General features: G+C 35.1%; 1 protein-coding gene across 4 annotated transcripts in view; it reads left to right on the top strand.

The window, feature by feature from the left end:
• Nucleotides 1-14,739, top strand: part of LOC150105675 (sodium/bile acid cotransporter 7-B-like) — a 169,887-nt gene that overhangs the window by 94,925 nt on the left and 60,223 nt on the right. For all 4 annotated transcript variants that reach the window (XM_090394999.1, XM_090394998.1, XM_090394997.1 and 1 more), the window contains one exon: nt 1,349-1,497. In XM_090394999.1, coding sequence (XP_090251125.1) covers nt 1,349-1,497 — 149 coding nt within the window. The remainder of the gene's footprint in view (nt 1-1,348; nt 1,498-14,739) is intronic.

Genomic DNA, 14,739 nt, shown 5'->3' with positions numbered 1-14,739 from the left:
AAGGAGTGTTAAGGATTTTAAGATTTGGTGTGATAAATATGTTATTAGTTGAATGACCCTCCCATGATGAGTCTGTTGACTCCATGGAGGGTGCAGTGATAATAATCATCATAATAATATGAATAAATATTATTATTATCGTATTAATAATAATAATATTCCTCTTATGCTATACTACAAATAACTAAAAAGAAAGAAAAAGAATATTTAATCCACTGTTTGTAGTTAGCAAAGCTACCATTGGCATCTCTGTGCACTATCATCATCAAAATCCTGATATATATATATATATATATATACACCCTCAAGGGGGTGTACAGGATATGATAGTACTACATGAAAAATTTACATCATTACTAACTTCCTATCTACAATTTTCCTTCAAATCAGTCTGTTACCTGTCAAGACTCAATATTATCGGATCTTACTTTGCACTATTACTTTAATAATACATAATTGCAGTATGTCATTACATTATTATATGTACATAGTTGAAGACTCTATTGCTACAAAGAATTTTTAGGTATGTTATCCATACACAAATTCTTCCAAGATCTGCTATATCACTTTTATGGAAATTTGGTATTTGAATTCCTTCCAAAACTTTATTCAGCCATTACACTTTTTATTTCACTATTTGGAGAGACAAAAAGAGGAAATATGTATTAATATTATAAGACACTTTCCATTTGGAAAGTGTCTTATAATATTAAGACACTTTCTTAATTACAACTGGAACATTATCATTGATAAATAATTCAAACTAATAGTAACAATAACACTGAATGTTTGGAATTGAATGAATTTGCTGCTTAGAATCTATATTAAACATTATCAAGTCATTTCAGTTTTGGTTTCAATCATAACATTTGTAGTGTAAAAACTAGACAAACAAAATAATGTCTATAATACATAATATGTCATAAATGGTTCTAGTTCAGCTTTAGTGATAGCAAATGATGCCATTACTATAGAGGAATACTATTATGCACTTTTTTAGGTGAGAGATGAATTTCATCGCCTGGTGTGAGAACACTGCCCTGTTTATTAGAGGCCTAAAGTGGCTTGAAAAAGTTCCATGTTTGGTCTCTAGAGCAGAATTTATAAACTATGTGAAAGTAAATAAAAAATTACAATATATATATATATATATATATATATATATATATATATATAATTGATAAAAATGGGGGGGGGGATCCTTAGCCCACCCATGGCACAAATGTACTATATATTTTAATAACCTTTTGTGAGTGGGAACCACATAAAAAAAAAAAAAAAAAAAAAAAAATTATGACCAACTTTTTTTATTCTGATTTTTTATATTGACTGCTTTTAATTTCTTTAGTTAGGAAGTTCAACGTCGGCTCCTTTTATCATTACAACTCTTCATCTTTTTACAACTGTAGTATTACCATTGATAGTGGGACAGTGCATTCATCATTGTTGTGGACAGTACTTTGCCAGGAGAAAAACACTTCTTTCTAGAACTGGAAGGTAATTAATACTGCATACTTATTGAAATTAGATATCAGTTATAAGAAAAGATTTCTGATGTTAAGACATATAGTTGAGCTATATGTCTTAAAGTTTCAAGCAACTTCTGGATTAAAACTTTTGTTTCAGAAGTCAACTTTTGTTTTGCATTTTGCAAAGTGTTTTAATCCAGAATATATCCAAGATATATAATAAATTCAGTAAGAAATCAGAAGACACATTTTATTTTTTTTTAAATTTTCATTAGCTTGAAAATGAATTTATTACTCTTACAAGTATTGGAATGAAACATTTCTTGCTGTTCCTTTCTTAAGGCAGTAGATGGTTATAATATGAAATTTGTATTGGTTTTTCACTTTACATGATATGTTTCAGGGTGATTTTGAAGGGAAGAATATGTAATGAATTTTGGGCATCACAACATTTTATTCAAAAAACTTGGTTGAAAGTATTATGAGTATAAATTTATAATAAAGCTTGTAAGAGACTTGCAGTTTTATGTTTGTAAAAAGAAAAACTGAAAGCACCTTGGAGGAAAATCAATCGACACACCTATACTTGAAAACCAACTCACCACTGGGGGGGGGGGGAGATGGACAGCAGGTGAACTATATACAGAGTATCAATTAAAGATGCCAAGAAATCATATTCTTGGTTTAATCCTTTATCCAAGTATAAACAAAGTTTGTGCATGAAGTAACTTCACGCCTAGGCAACACATATATCGAGGCTAATGCTTCACATCACTTGCCTTAGTATCCCATAACACAAAGTAATGCAATGAAGTAACTTCATGAACAAACTTTGTTTGCTTACAATTACGGGTATCTCCATGGAGTCAGTAGACTCATCACAGGAGACCCAAACTAGCAAAACAATATCTGTCATATCTCTTCTTGAATTCATTTACAGACGAAGAGCTCACAACTAAGTCAGGCAATGAATTCCACTCATTCACCACCCTCCAGGCAAAAAACCTTGTTCTGACACCTTTGTTAACCACACTCTTCTTTAATTTCCAGGGATGACCTCCTGTTCTTCCATCACTATCACACAGCTGAAACATTTCCCCTGCATCAATCCTATAAAAACCTTTCAGTAATTTAAATGTTTCTATCATATCCCCTCTTCTTCACCTATCAACCAATCTCTGCAATCCACAAGCTCTCAATCTATCAATGTAGGGAGCATTTTTTACATCACTCACCAACTTGGTCACTCTTCTCTGAACCCTCTCCACAGCCTCCTCATCTCCAAGGAATCCAGGTGACCAGACCTGAGCACAGTAATCCAAATGTGGAAGTATCAACGCTTTATAAAGGGGAATAATAACCTCTTTATCTCTGGATGTCAGTGTGTTCCTCAACAACCAAGTAATCCTATGTGCAATCTTGGACACCTTAGCAATGTGTCCTCTGAACTTCATCTCCCTATCTACCAACACCCCTAAGTCCCTAGCTTCATCAATCTCTTGGAGTACCTTTCCATCAATGTAGTACACAGCTGGTAATCTTTTAATCCCAAAATGCATGACTTTACACTTTTCCACATTGAACTGATATCCATTATCTTTTGCCCATTTACCAGCTTATTTAAATCCTCCTGCAAACTTTCAACATCAGCTTGATTTTTTATTGCGCTACCCAACTTTGCATCATCAGCAAACAACTGAATATCTCCCTTTAAGCCATTTCCTATATCATTTATATACAAATTAAACAACAATGGCCCAAGCATAGAGCCCTGAGGCACACCACTGGCTACCTGCCTCATTCTCCTATCCATATCACCAATTTAGTATCCATTCCCATCTGCTCCAATTTGCGTAACTGTCTTCTATGGGGTATCCTGTCAAAAGCCTTAGCAAAATCCAGAAGTACCACTGTGTAGCCAGTTCCTTTGTCCAACTCAGATGTCATTCTATTATGAAAAGTTAATAGATTGCTGAGGCAGGATCTACCTTTAACAAAATCATGTTGGCCTCTATAGAGTATCATATCCTGATCCACCCATTCTTGAATTTTGTCTTTAATCAACTTTTCCAATACTTTTACCACTACTCCTGAGATGGTGATTGGTCTGCAATTAACTACCGCTGTTTTAGAGCCACCCTTATGCAAAGGAACGAACCACTTTGCCTAACTTCCACTCCCTAGGGACCATACCAGAGTTCAAACTTAAATTAAATATCCAAGTAAGAGGGGTTGACAATTCATTTGCACATTCACGTAACACCCGAGCTGATATTCTGTCTAAACCTACAGCAGTGTTTGCATTTAAATTTTGCAATGTATTTAATACCTCTGATTCTTTAGCTTCAATTCTCACATTAGGTATTGCTACCGGTATAGAGATATCCTCACTTGGGTGATAGACTTTTGAAAAGTGATCACTCAGTAACTCGACTATTACATCTGATTTTGTCACCTCAATACCATCAGCACCCACTAAAGTTATCCTTCTGAAGTCATTCTTCCTCTTACTTGCCACATAGCGGAAGAACTCTTTGGGATTACCCTTGATCTCTTTGGCTAAGGTCTTCTCATAATACGATTTAGCTTTTCTTACTATGCTGGTAACCTTCCTAGCTTGAGCCTTGTACTGCTCATGGGTGTCTTGATCGCCTTTCTCCTTGTAAATTCTCCATAACATTTTCTTTTTTTGCAGATCAAGCTTGATACTACTGCTCATCCATCTAATGCCTGCCTTGTTTGACCTCCTGACCATCGGGACACAATCTGATATTGCTTTCCTCAGATACCTGCTGATTTTATCCCAACCACTGCTAACATCTTTCCCTTGCAATATGTTCTGCCATGGAATGGCTGCAAGCTCACACCGAAGCTTGTTATAATTGCCTAACCTGTAGTTCCGTATATACCCCTTCTTAACAGAAAAATCCACAGATTTTGCAACCTCCCAAGTCAATACCACATGATCGCTTTCACCAATTGGAGGTAACGAGGATACCTTACTTATGCATATACCCTCTGAACCAATAACTAGGTCCAACACTCTCACACCACGTGTCCGTTCAGTTATGTGCTGTTTCAAGTAATTATCTCATAGAAGATGTATGAACTCCATTTCCTTTTTGCTACGTGATATTTCTTCCTTCCAATTGATATCACCGTAATTAAAATCCCCCATAATAATCACTAAGCCTGCACTCATTGCACTAATTTGCTGATGCATGAATTCAGTATCTCCCCCTGTACTCCCTGGCCTATAACAGCATCCAACTGTATATTTGGTTGCATTGGTCACTATTTTGCACCAGACTGCCTCAAATGAACTCTCATTCACATGTCTATCATCTTGATATACTACTTTCTTAGCTGCAACACATCAGCTATCATTCTTTGCCAAACCTTTGGTGAGATTGCACTGACTAATGCCAAAATTTCTTCTCTCTTATTTCAAATGCTTCTTGCATTGGTATACAAAAATTGCAGATTCCCTCTAGATCTTGTACCGGCTTTAGAACTGATATATAAGTCATTAACTTCCGTAGTCCCATGCCGATTTTTATCCCCTATCTTCTGCAATTTATTCTGCGTATAAGGATCAATAAATATACAATCAGTGCTAAAATTTCTCTCTCTTACACTCAACCTTTTCAATATTAGTTTCCCTGCCCAATTAACTTCAACTTGTTCAGAAAACAGTAACTTCTTCAATCGCTTATATCCTTCCATGTTAAGATGCAGTCCATCTCTAGCACACAACTGCCTTTTTCCTTCAAACACACTCCAAACATCAACAAATTCCAGACCTCTTTTTTTGCGCATTCTTGCAATCATATCATTCATTATCATCGCTCGTCTACTTAACTCATAATTGTCAAAACGAGGCAGCACACACACTATCCTCCCATTGACACTTTTCCTCTTCGTAATATCTAACAATGTTCTTAAATCTTTTCCTACCTGATTTATACCACCTCTCAGGTCATTCGTACCTACCATAACTATCATCTTGTCTGCTTCATGCCCTCTCTTTATTGCTAAAGCCACTCTTTCTATTGTCCCACCAGCCAAGCACTCCTCATGCATACCACTCTCCATACCCTTAATCATAGAATCACCATATATCTTGCCACTCTTAACTTCATTCAAGTCCACACAAGCGTCGCTCATGGACTCGTTCTCTACGTTATTCAACATGACTCTCCTAGCTTTATTAATCCTTATAAAGGATTAAATTAAGGATTAAAGGATAAATGAAAAAATATAAAGGATTAATCCAAAAATATAATTTCTTAGCATCCTTAATTTATAATATAACCAAGTGCAAAAACTTTCAACATCTATATCTAATCCAAAATATTTTAATAATAAGGTGTGACACCTTTTAGCTACTTGCATATGGAAATATGACTTCTGCATTATTCAATCCTGGTATCACTTCTGGATCTGGCTCCCACATTGAGACCTCAATAAATGTCAAAACTGGTCTGGGTAGTAACCGTTCCCATATTGCATAGCATTATATATACATGTCCATAAGAATATGTGCTTTGTTTTATGGGATACTAAGGCAAGTGATGTGAAGTCATTGGCCTCTATATATGAGTTGCCCAGTCGTGAAGTTGCTTCATGCACAAACTTTGTTTGCTTACACTTGGATAAAGGATTAAACCAAGAATATAATTTCTTGGCATCTTCAATTTATAGTATAACGAAGTGGAAAAACTTTCAATAGATACAGAGTATTCAAAACTCATACCAAACCAGTATACACAGCATGAAATTTACTAATCACATAATAGGTTGATTAGTAGGAATGGATTAAGGAATGCGGAGAACCGACCAGGGCTTCTGACCTAATGTCCAATCCTCACCTTCTTGTGGTGCACCCTGTTGGGTATCTACTTGGATACTGAACGAACGAGGATGGGCTGGCAATTTGGGATTTAGCCAACCAAATTGTATTCTTATTGGTTAAACTAAAATAAAAAATGATGGTACGACATGACAACATTTCATACTGGCTGGGGCGTCACCAGGTTAAACAAGGCCCCCGTTGTTTTCGCCAGGGAACCAGGGCGACCAGCGAAAAGTCAGCTACTGGAACAAATCTGAAAACAAACCCCCAACTCAACATCACCGGAGTTAAAAGATTGGTACTATCAACATAAGAAGCCTGAATGGCAAAGAAATGGAGCTTGCTGATGAATTAGATAAGTACCAGATCGACATAATAGGGGTGACTGAAACAAAAAAGACAAAAATTGGTGAGATCTTTCTGAGCAATAAATACAAAATGTTATATTCAGGCAATGACAATCAAGGAAAAGAAGGAGTAGCCATAGTATTCAACACAAAATACGAGGCTAATCTTCTTGAATGGCAGTCAGTCTCAAGTAGAGTAATGTGGACAAATATGAGAATGGGGAACTGGACAATGCGACTTATTTGTGCCTATAGTCCCACAGAAGGTTCTACTAAGGTAGAAGTGGAGGAATTTTTTGAGGCTTTAGAAAATGCAACTGACACAAGGAAAAAGGAAAAGTTGGTCCTTGTTGGGGATCTAAATAGCAGAGTAGGAAATGATTGTCAGACATACAAAAATATTTTGGGAAAATTTGGAGAAAAGAGAAAAGTTAATAACAATGGCAAATATCCATTGGATTTCTGCTCAGGACATGGACTGGTTATTACTAACACCATGTTCCAACATAAAAATGTGCACAAATTCACATGGAGAGAAGAGGCAAGAAATAAGAAAAGTCTCATTGACTATGTTATTGTTGATAGTGATGTTTTCTCCCTGGTGCAGGACACAAGAGTGTACAGAGGATTTCAAATTGGAAGTGATCACTGTTTAGTCTTGAGCAGGATAAAATTGAATTTCATATTGAAAAGAATAACATGTAAGAAAGTTTTAAAGCGAATAAAAGTTGAACAGCTCTCAGATGTGAACTGTAGACTAAAATACACAAAGATTATTGAAGAAAAAATGAAAGAGTTTGAGAACAGGAATCAAACCTTGGAGATTCAGTGGCAAACTCTGAAGAAAACATTGATTGATTCTGCCGTAGAGGCATGTGGTGAGGTTGTCTGCAAGGATAAAAAAATCAGAACTCCCTGGTGGACACAGGAAGTTAAAAAGGCAGTGAAGGAAAAGAAGAAAGCATATCAAAAGTTCCTGTCAAATAAATCAGCTTGTGCTCTTAGAGAATACAGAGACAAAAGCAAGAATGCTAAACAATGTGTAAAACTAGCTAAACAAAAGTCATGGGAGGACTTTGGCAAGAATATAGAAAATAAATAACAAGAAGGTGGCAAAATATTCTGGAGGTTGTTGAAGAAGCTTAGGAATGGGGGAAAGAGTGCTTTTATCATCTCTAAAAGGAGTTAGAGATGATAAAGGTGACATGAAAATGGGAGAAAAAGATATCCTTGAAGTATGGAGTAATTACTTTGAAAAACTACTAAATGAAATGAGCAGTGATGACAGCACAGTGGTAAAACACACTGACCAGGCATGCAGTCAGGAATACATATCCATACTTGAAGTAGAAAAAGCCATCAAAGGCATGAAATGTGGAAAGGCAGAAGGAGTAGATGATATTCGACCAGAAATGCTGAAGTATGGTGGTATAAGAATCTTACAGTGGCTGCACTACATAATTCAGAAAGCCTGGACAGAGGGACGAATTCCCGATGATTGGAGTAGAGCTCTCATAGTACCCCATATATAAAAAGGGAAATAAAACTGCATGTGAGAATTACAGAGGTATTTCCCTACTGAGTGTTCCTGGCAAGATCTATGCAAGTATACTTGAGAAACGGTTGAGAAGAATTGTGGAAGAAAAGCTTGGTGAAGAACAAGCTGGATTCAGGTCAAATAGAGGCTGTATTCAAGCCAAAAAGATCAGGATCAGATCTTCACTTTACGACAAATAGTCAAGAAAGCATGGGAGTATAACAGAGATCTGTATTTATTGATTTAGAAAAAGCATATGACAAGGTGCCAAGAGAGAAGCTATTCAATATGCTACAGTTATATGGTGGCAATGGGGCATTATATCAAGCAATACTTAGTCTTTATTTGAGTTGTAAGTCAGCAGTTAGAATTGAAGGAAGATGGTTTAATGTTAAATCTGGTGTCAGACAAGGATGTTCATTATCCCCTCTGTTATTCATTATCTATATGGATCACATTATGAAGGAAAGTGGTATTAAACATGATATCAAAATTGGAGATGTTAATGTCAGCTCTTTGCTTTATGCGGATGATGTTATACTTCTAAATAAATCCGCTACAAGTCTGGAAGATTCTCTGACTAAATTGAATAGCTGTTGTAATAGATATGGTATGAAGGTCAGCAATAAAAAGACAAAGATAATGAAAATAGGCAGAATCATTGAAAATGTCAACTGTGTTGTGAGTGGAGAACCTGTGGAACAAGTAAAACATTTCAGCTACTTACAAGTCTGCAAGATTCTCTGACTAAATTGAATAGCTGTTGTAATAGATATGGTATGAAGGTCAGCAATAAAAAGACAAAGACAATGAAAATAGGCAGAATCATTGAAAATGTTAACTGTGTTGTGAGTGGAGAACCTGTGGAACAAGTAAAACATTTCAGCTACTTAGGCACGATTTTTAATGTAGATGGTAATTTAAATATAGAAATAGACAACAGAATCAGCAAAGCTGGTATGGTGGGAAGTCAATTGAATAAATTCATATGGAATAAGAGTGAAATTAGTCGGAACACTAAATTAGCTGTATACAAGATAGTGTTCAAACCAGGTTCATGCCTATAATCTTTCCTGAGAAAGATTATAGGCATGAACAGATGGCATCAATGGCAATATCATATTAAAAATGAGGATATTAGGAAACAACTTGACATTGTCAGCATCCAGGAATGCGTTAGCAGAGCTAATCTCAGGTGGTATGGTCACTTAAACAGAATGGGCGAAGAAAGATTAGCAAAACAAGTGTTCTCTGCCAGGTTGGCAGCAAAACGACCCAGAGGAAGACCAAGATATAGGTGGATTGATATGGTACAAAGTGCCTTAGAAGATAGAAATATAAGATCTGATAATGTTGGAGTCTTGACAAGTAACAAACTGATTTGGAAGAAAATTGTAGATAGGAAGTTAGTAATGATGTAAATTTTTCATGTAGTACTATCATATCCTGTACGCCCCTTGAGGGTACATGGCAGGAATTTGATGATGATGATAATAGGTTGATTTGTGTATTTTCACTCATAGTTTATTTCTCCCTCTCCATGATTCTTTCATATTCTCTTTTAATTTTTTTTCTATTTTTTAAATTTTCATTATTATTATTATTATTATTTTATATTTATACACAAAATAATAATACTGGCATATTTAACATTGCTAATTAGATAATCATGAAAATTTGCCAACAGGAAAATATACCCAAGGAATGGAGGGAGAGTATTCTTGTTCCCATCTACAAGGGTAAAGGGGATGCACAAGACTGTAAAAATTACAGAGGAATAAAGTTGATGTCCCACACAATGAAGATCCTAGAAAGGGTTCTTGATGGTAGATTGAGGGAGGAGGTGGAGATTGCAAAGGAACAATTTGGCTTCATGCCTGGTAGATCAACAACAGATGCTATCTTTGGGTTACGACAGATGATGGAAAAATATCGAGAGAAACAAAGGGAGCTACATCTGGTATTTATTGATCTGGAGAAGGAATAGGATAGAGTGCCAAGGCAAGAAGTCTGGAGGTGTCTGAGGGAGAAGAAGGTGCCGGAGAAATATGTCAGGTTGGTGCAGGAAATGTACAGAAATGTGAAGACAAGTGTTCGGACCTGTTTGGGACAGACAGAAAGTTTTCAAGTAACAGTTGGCTTGCATCAAGGGTCAGCATTAAGTCCGTTTCTGTTTAATATTGTGATGGAGGTGGTAACAGAGGAGGTGAGAGAAGATGCACCCTGGACAATGTTGTATGCAGATGACATCTTGCTGTGTGTAGATTCAAGAGAAGAAGTGGAAACTAAACTGGAAAGATGGAGAAAAGTACTGGAAGAGAGAGGTATGAGACTGAGCAGAAGTAAGACAGAGTATATGTGTTGCGCAGTGCGTGGTGGCCAGGAGACAGATCTGGAGCTGGAAGGAAATGTCATCAGGAAGGTGAGAGACTTTAGATACTTAGGTTCAACAGTGGAAGAAGATGGAGGAGCTGAGAAGGAAGTGGGATGCAGGATACATGCAGGTTGGAGGAACTGGAGGGAGATGGCTGGAGTGTTATGCGATAAGAGGGTGCCGATCAATCTGAAAGGCAAAATTTATAGGACAGTAGTGAGGCCAGCTATGACATATGCTATAGAAACTGTGGCCCTGAGGAAAAATAACATTAGCAGGATGGAAGTAGCAGAGATGAGAATGCTTAGGTGGATGTGCGGTGTGACCAGAAAGGATCATCTGAGAAATGACTATGTCAGGGGAACAGTGAAAGTTATGAACTTAGGAGCGAAAATACAGGAGGCAAGGTTGAGATGGTTTGGTCATGTGATGAGGAGGGAGGATGAATATGTGGGAAGAAGGGTCATGCAGATGGATGTGCAAGGAAGGCGGAAGCGTGGGCGGCCAAAGAAGAGATGGAGGGAGCTGGTAGAAGAGGACTTGAAGATGAAGAACTTGGATGTGGTGACAGCCCAAGACAGGAAGGTGTGGAGGAGACTCATAACAAACAGTGACCCCACTTAAGTGGGAGAAGCTGCAGAAGAAGAAGAAGAAGAATTAGATAATCATTGTAAAAAAAAATTATTAACCTATCCTCCAGCCATATAACTATCTTATTCTTTCTTTCTTAAAGTTAGATAAATTCACTTCTTCTCTATCCTATTGTGGAAGGTTTTTCTGTATATTTTCAACTTATAACAGTAAAAAATGAACTCCATATATTTGTTATAAACTTTATGTTTAATTTTCTTTTTATTTTGACTTCTAATAGAGCCTGATTCACCCAAATGCAAAAAATCTTCTATCTTCTATATATGCTGAAAAACATATAAACTTCAATTAAATCCCCTCTCCATCTCCTGTTAGGTAAATTCATTAATTACAATTAAACCAATTCTCCTAATGATCCTGATATTAATTCGAAGAATAATTCCATTTACAGAATTATTCTTCTTTGACTATCCTCATCACACTTGATATTCATTAAAAACCTTGGTGCCATAAAACTTGAGCCATAATCAAATGTTGGCCTGACCAGAAACTAGTGGAGGATAATGGTATCATAACTCCTTTCTCCTGCAAAAGAAGTTTATTTTAATTACACTTACAGTCTGCTGAGCTTTACTAATTGTAACTCTTAACATTATGATTTCCAAACTAGGATTACAATCCTATCATCCAAAATACCCCAAATCCTAATATTCCTTAACTTTTCTATTAGAACTGATCCATTTGTCTCATATTAATCTAATTTTATCTTCTTACTAAACTGCATATACTTGCATTTGTTCACATTAAAGTTTACTCTCGATTTCTCCTGTCTGCTCTTATTATTATTACATAACACCTCCAAGAAGTCCAAAGGCTCATCATGGGAGGCACCTACTCTACAACTCTCTTCCTCTTCTGATATTTAAAGATTGTCCCTTAAAGGACTGAGGCCAACCAAACTACTCTGTCCGGCTTCATATTATTAACAAAGAGAGATTTAACTCTTGGTACTTGAACCTAAATCATTTTTATTTAATTTATAATATATTTATAAATGATTCATAAATGATATAGTGAACACTGGAGTAGTACTTGCTTGGCTCATAGTTTCCACTCTAAATGGTCATCACAATTTTCTTCCCATCTAATTATGTAATCATCAATATTTGCATGACACATTTAATCAGTGGTGAGCTATAAGGGGCTCGCCCGAGCCCTTTGTTAATTTTTTCTCAAATTTGCAAGCTCCTTATTCTTCTTTTTTACTTTTTTTATTTTTTCTTAATATTATTATTATTTATAATTATTTATTTATTAATATTAATATTATTTAATTCCTCTTTAATATTATTTCAAAAAATGTAATTTTTTGAAATATATTAAGTGACAAACTCATACGATAACCTAACAAAGTGATTTTATTAAATAAAATATTATAGTTACTGTTACTATCATTTTACAAATAAGAATTCACTTTTGGTAATTGCATATAAATAAACAGGACTATAAAATAATGTCCCTTGATTGGTACCGTTGATTATCACTTGAAGTATTAGAACAAAGAGAAATATAACGTACTTCGATATTATTGTGTTTAGATGGTATTTATTTATTATTTATAGTTTCCAAACAAAATAAATTTATTTTGTTTATAAAAAATGCAGGCTATTTCATATGTGTGATTATAAAAGATTTTATTCTTATTATATTTTGATAGTAAAAAATGTTTTTCTTATGTAAGATAAATTAACACAGATGACTGTGCAAATATTTCATGTTTAGATCATGAAATATTTGTTTAAAAATGATAGCCTTTACAGATTGTCCCTTCATACTTTTTGATTGGCATTGGTACACAAGTTGTATTAATAAGTTTTCGTGTGAAATACGGCTTTTTTTTTTTTTTTTTGCTTGATGATGCGAGCCCTTTGTTAAAAATTTCCATAACTCACCACTACATTTAACCAACAGGTTCTAGTTAGGAATGTTATTAGAAACATTGTTGAAATCAAAATAAAATTCCTTCATAACCATTATTATTATCATCAAATTGAAAGATGCTCTCTCACAGCTAAACCCTAAAGACAGTCGTAATTACACCTCTCTACAAACAGGTTAAAAAAAATGACATACGAAACTTGAAGACCCATTGCCAATTCTCACTAGAAAAAATAATACACACTAGAATACAAAATTACAGAAATATAACATAATCTAACAAAAACATTATAGATTCCAAGAAACAAAATGCAGCAATGTGTTATTAGAAGATATTACTAAAACTGTATACAAAGCTTGCAATAAAAACAAATTGCCTACTTATACTGTTAGATCTAACAAAAAGCATTTAATACTCTCAACAATCAAATATTACTGAAAAAATTATACTCCATTGGAATTCACAGAAGGCAGTATCATTGACAGGGTGTAGCATAGAGGCAGCCTGCCTCACGGCATGGCTTAATAAGGGCGCTCGTTCAGCCATATTGCAGTAGGCGACATTGCTACGTAATAATTCCTGTTAGCATAGCAAGTGCGGAAAGAAGTTTTTCCAAGCTTAAACTGATTAAAAATTATTTGTGAACAGCAATGACCCAAGAAAGATTGGTTGGTCTATCAGCTACATTGATAGAGGCAGACATAGCTTATAATTTAAATTTAGAAGAGCTTATAAACAGTTTTATTGTGCGATGTCCCCGTAAAGCAAACATTTAATTAATATTATTATGTAATCGTTTTGCATTAATATTTCTCTTGTAATAAAAACAAAATAGCAATTGGAGATTTTCTTATATTTTTGTCTTATAATCCATCAAGGGTGATGGATTATAAGACAAAAATATAAGAAAATCTCCAATTGCACTAATATACCATTGTTCTGAAATTACACCCACAACACATGCTAAATACCTGGGGCCTTTGACTACCATCTTAAATGAACCAAACACATTCAAAAACCTTCATAGGAAACTTTGCATTACTGCAGCTAAATCATTCCAAGTAAAGTATATGATACCAATCAACACTAAAAAATTATATACTACAGTACAAAACAGTACTAAATGGCATTACAGTCAACTGTCACCTATTGAAATGAAAAACACTGCACAGAACAATCATTTCCACTGTGCTTTGGAGATCCAATATATACATACTGTGACAAACTATTTTGTGCTCTGAAGATGCTGGATATAATACCAATGAAATATCAGCAAATAAGTTAATAAATAGTAATTATTTTCTTATAAGTCTGTGTTCTCATCCGTTAAAAATGAATTAACCTTAGAAAAGGAAAATACGTCAGCCTGATAGATTCCTGGCATTCTCTCTTTACAGAAAACCTACACACTGATAAACACATTCACAAACAAGCAGTCCTTCCCTCCCAACAATATGAGATTATTAAAATCCTATATAACAGAACAAAATTAATTAGTTCTAATAACAGTGCCCTCTTCACTGAACTTGACCACATTCGCAAAACCTTCTTAGCTAATGGTTACAAGCCCCACCATATCCAAAAAAATATTAAAACCTCAAACCACTGAAACACAGACTACACCAAA

This window comes from Typopeltis vanoorti, chromosome 6 (assembly GCF_054136105.1).
Source record: "Typopeltis vanoorti isolate ZY-2024b chromosome 6, IOZ_Tvanoo_1.0, whole genome shotgun sequence".
NCBI lineage: Eukaryota > Metazoa > Arthropoda > Arachnida > Uropygi > Thelyphonidae > Typopeltis > Typopeltis vanoorti.
This window is presented reverse-complemented; position numbering and strand designations above follow the sequence as displayed.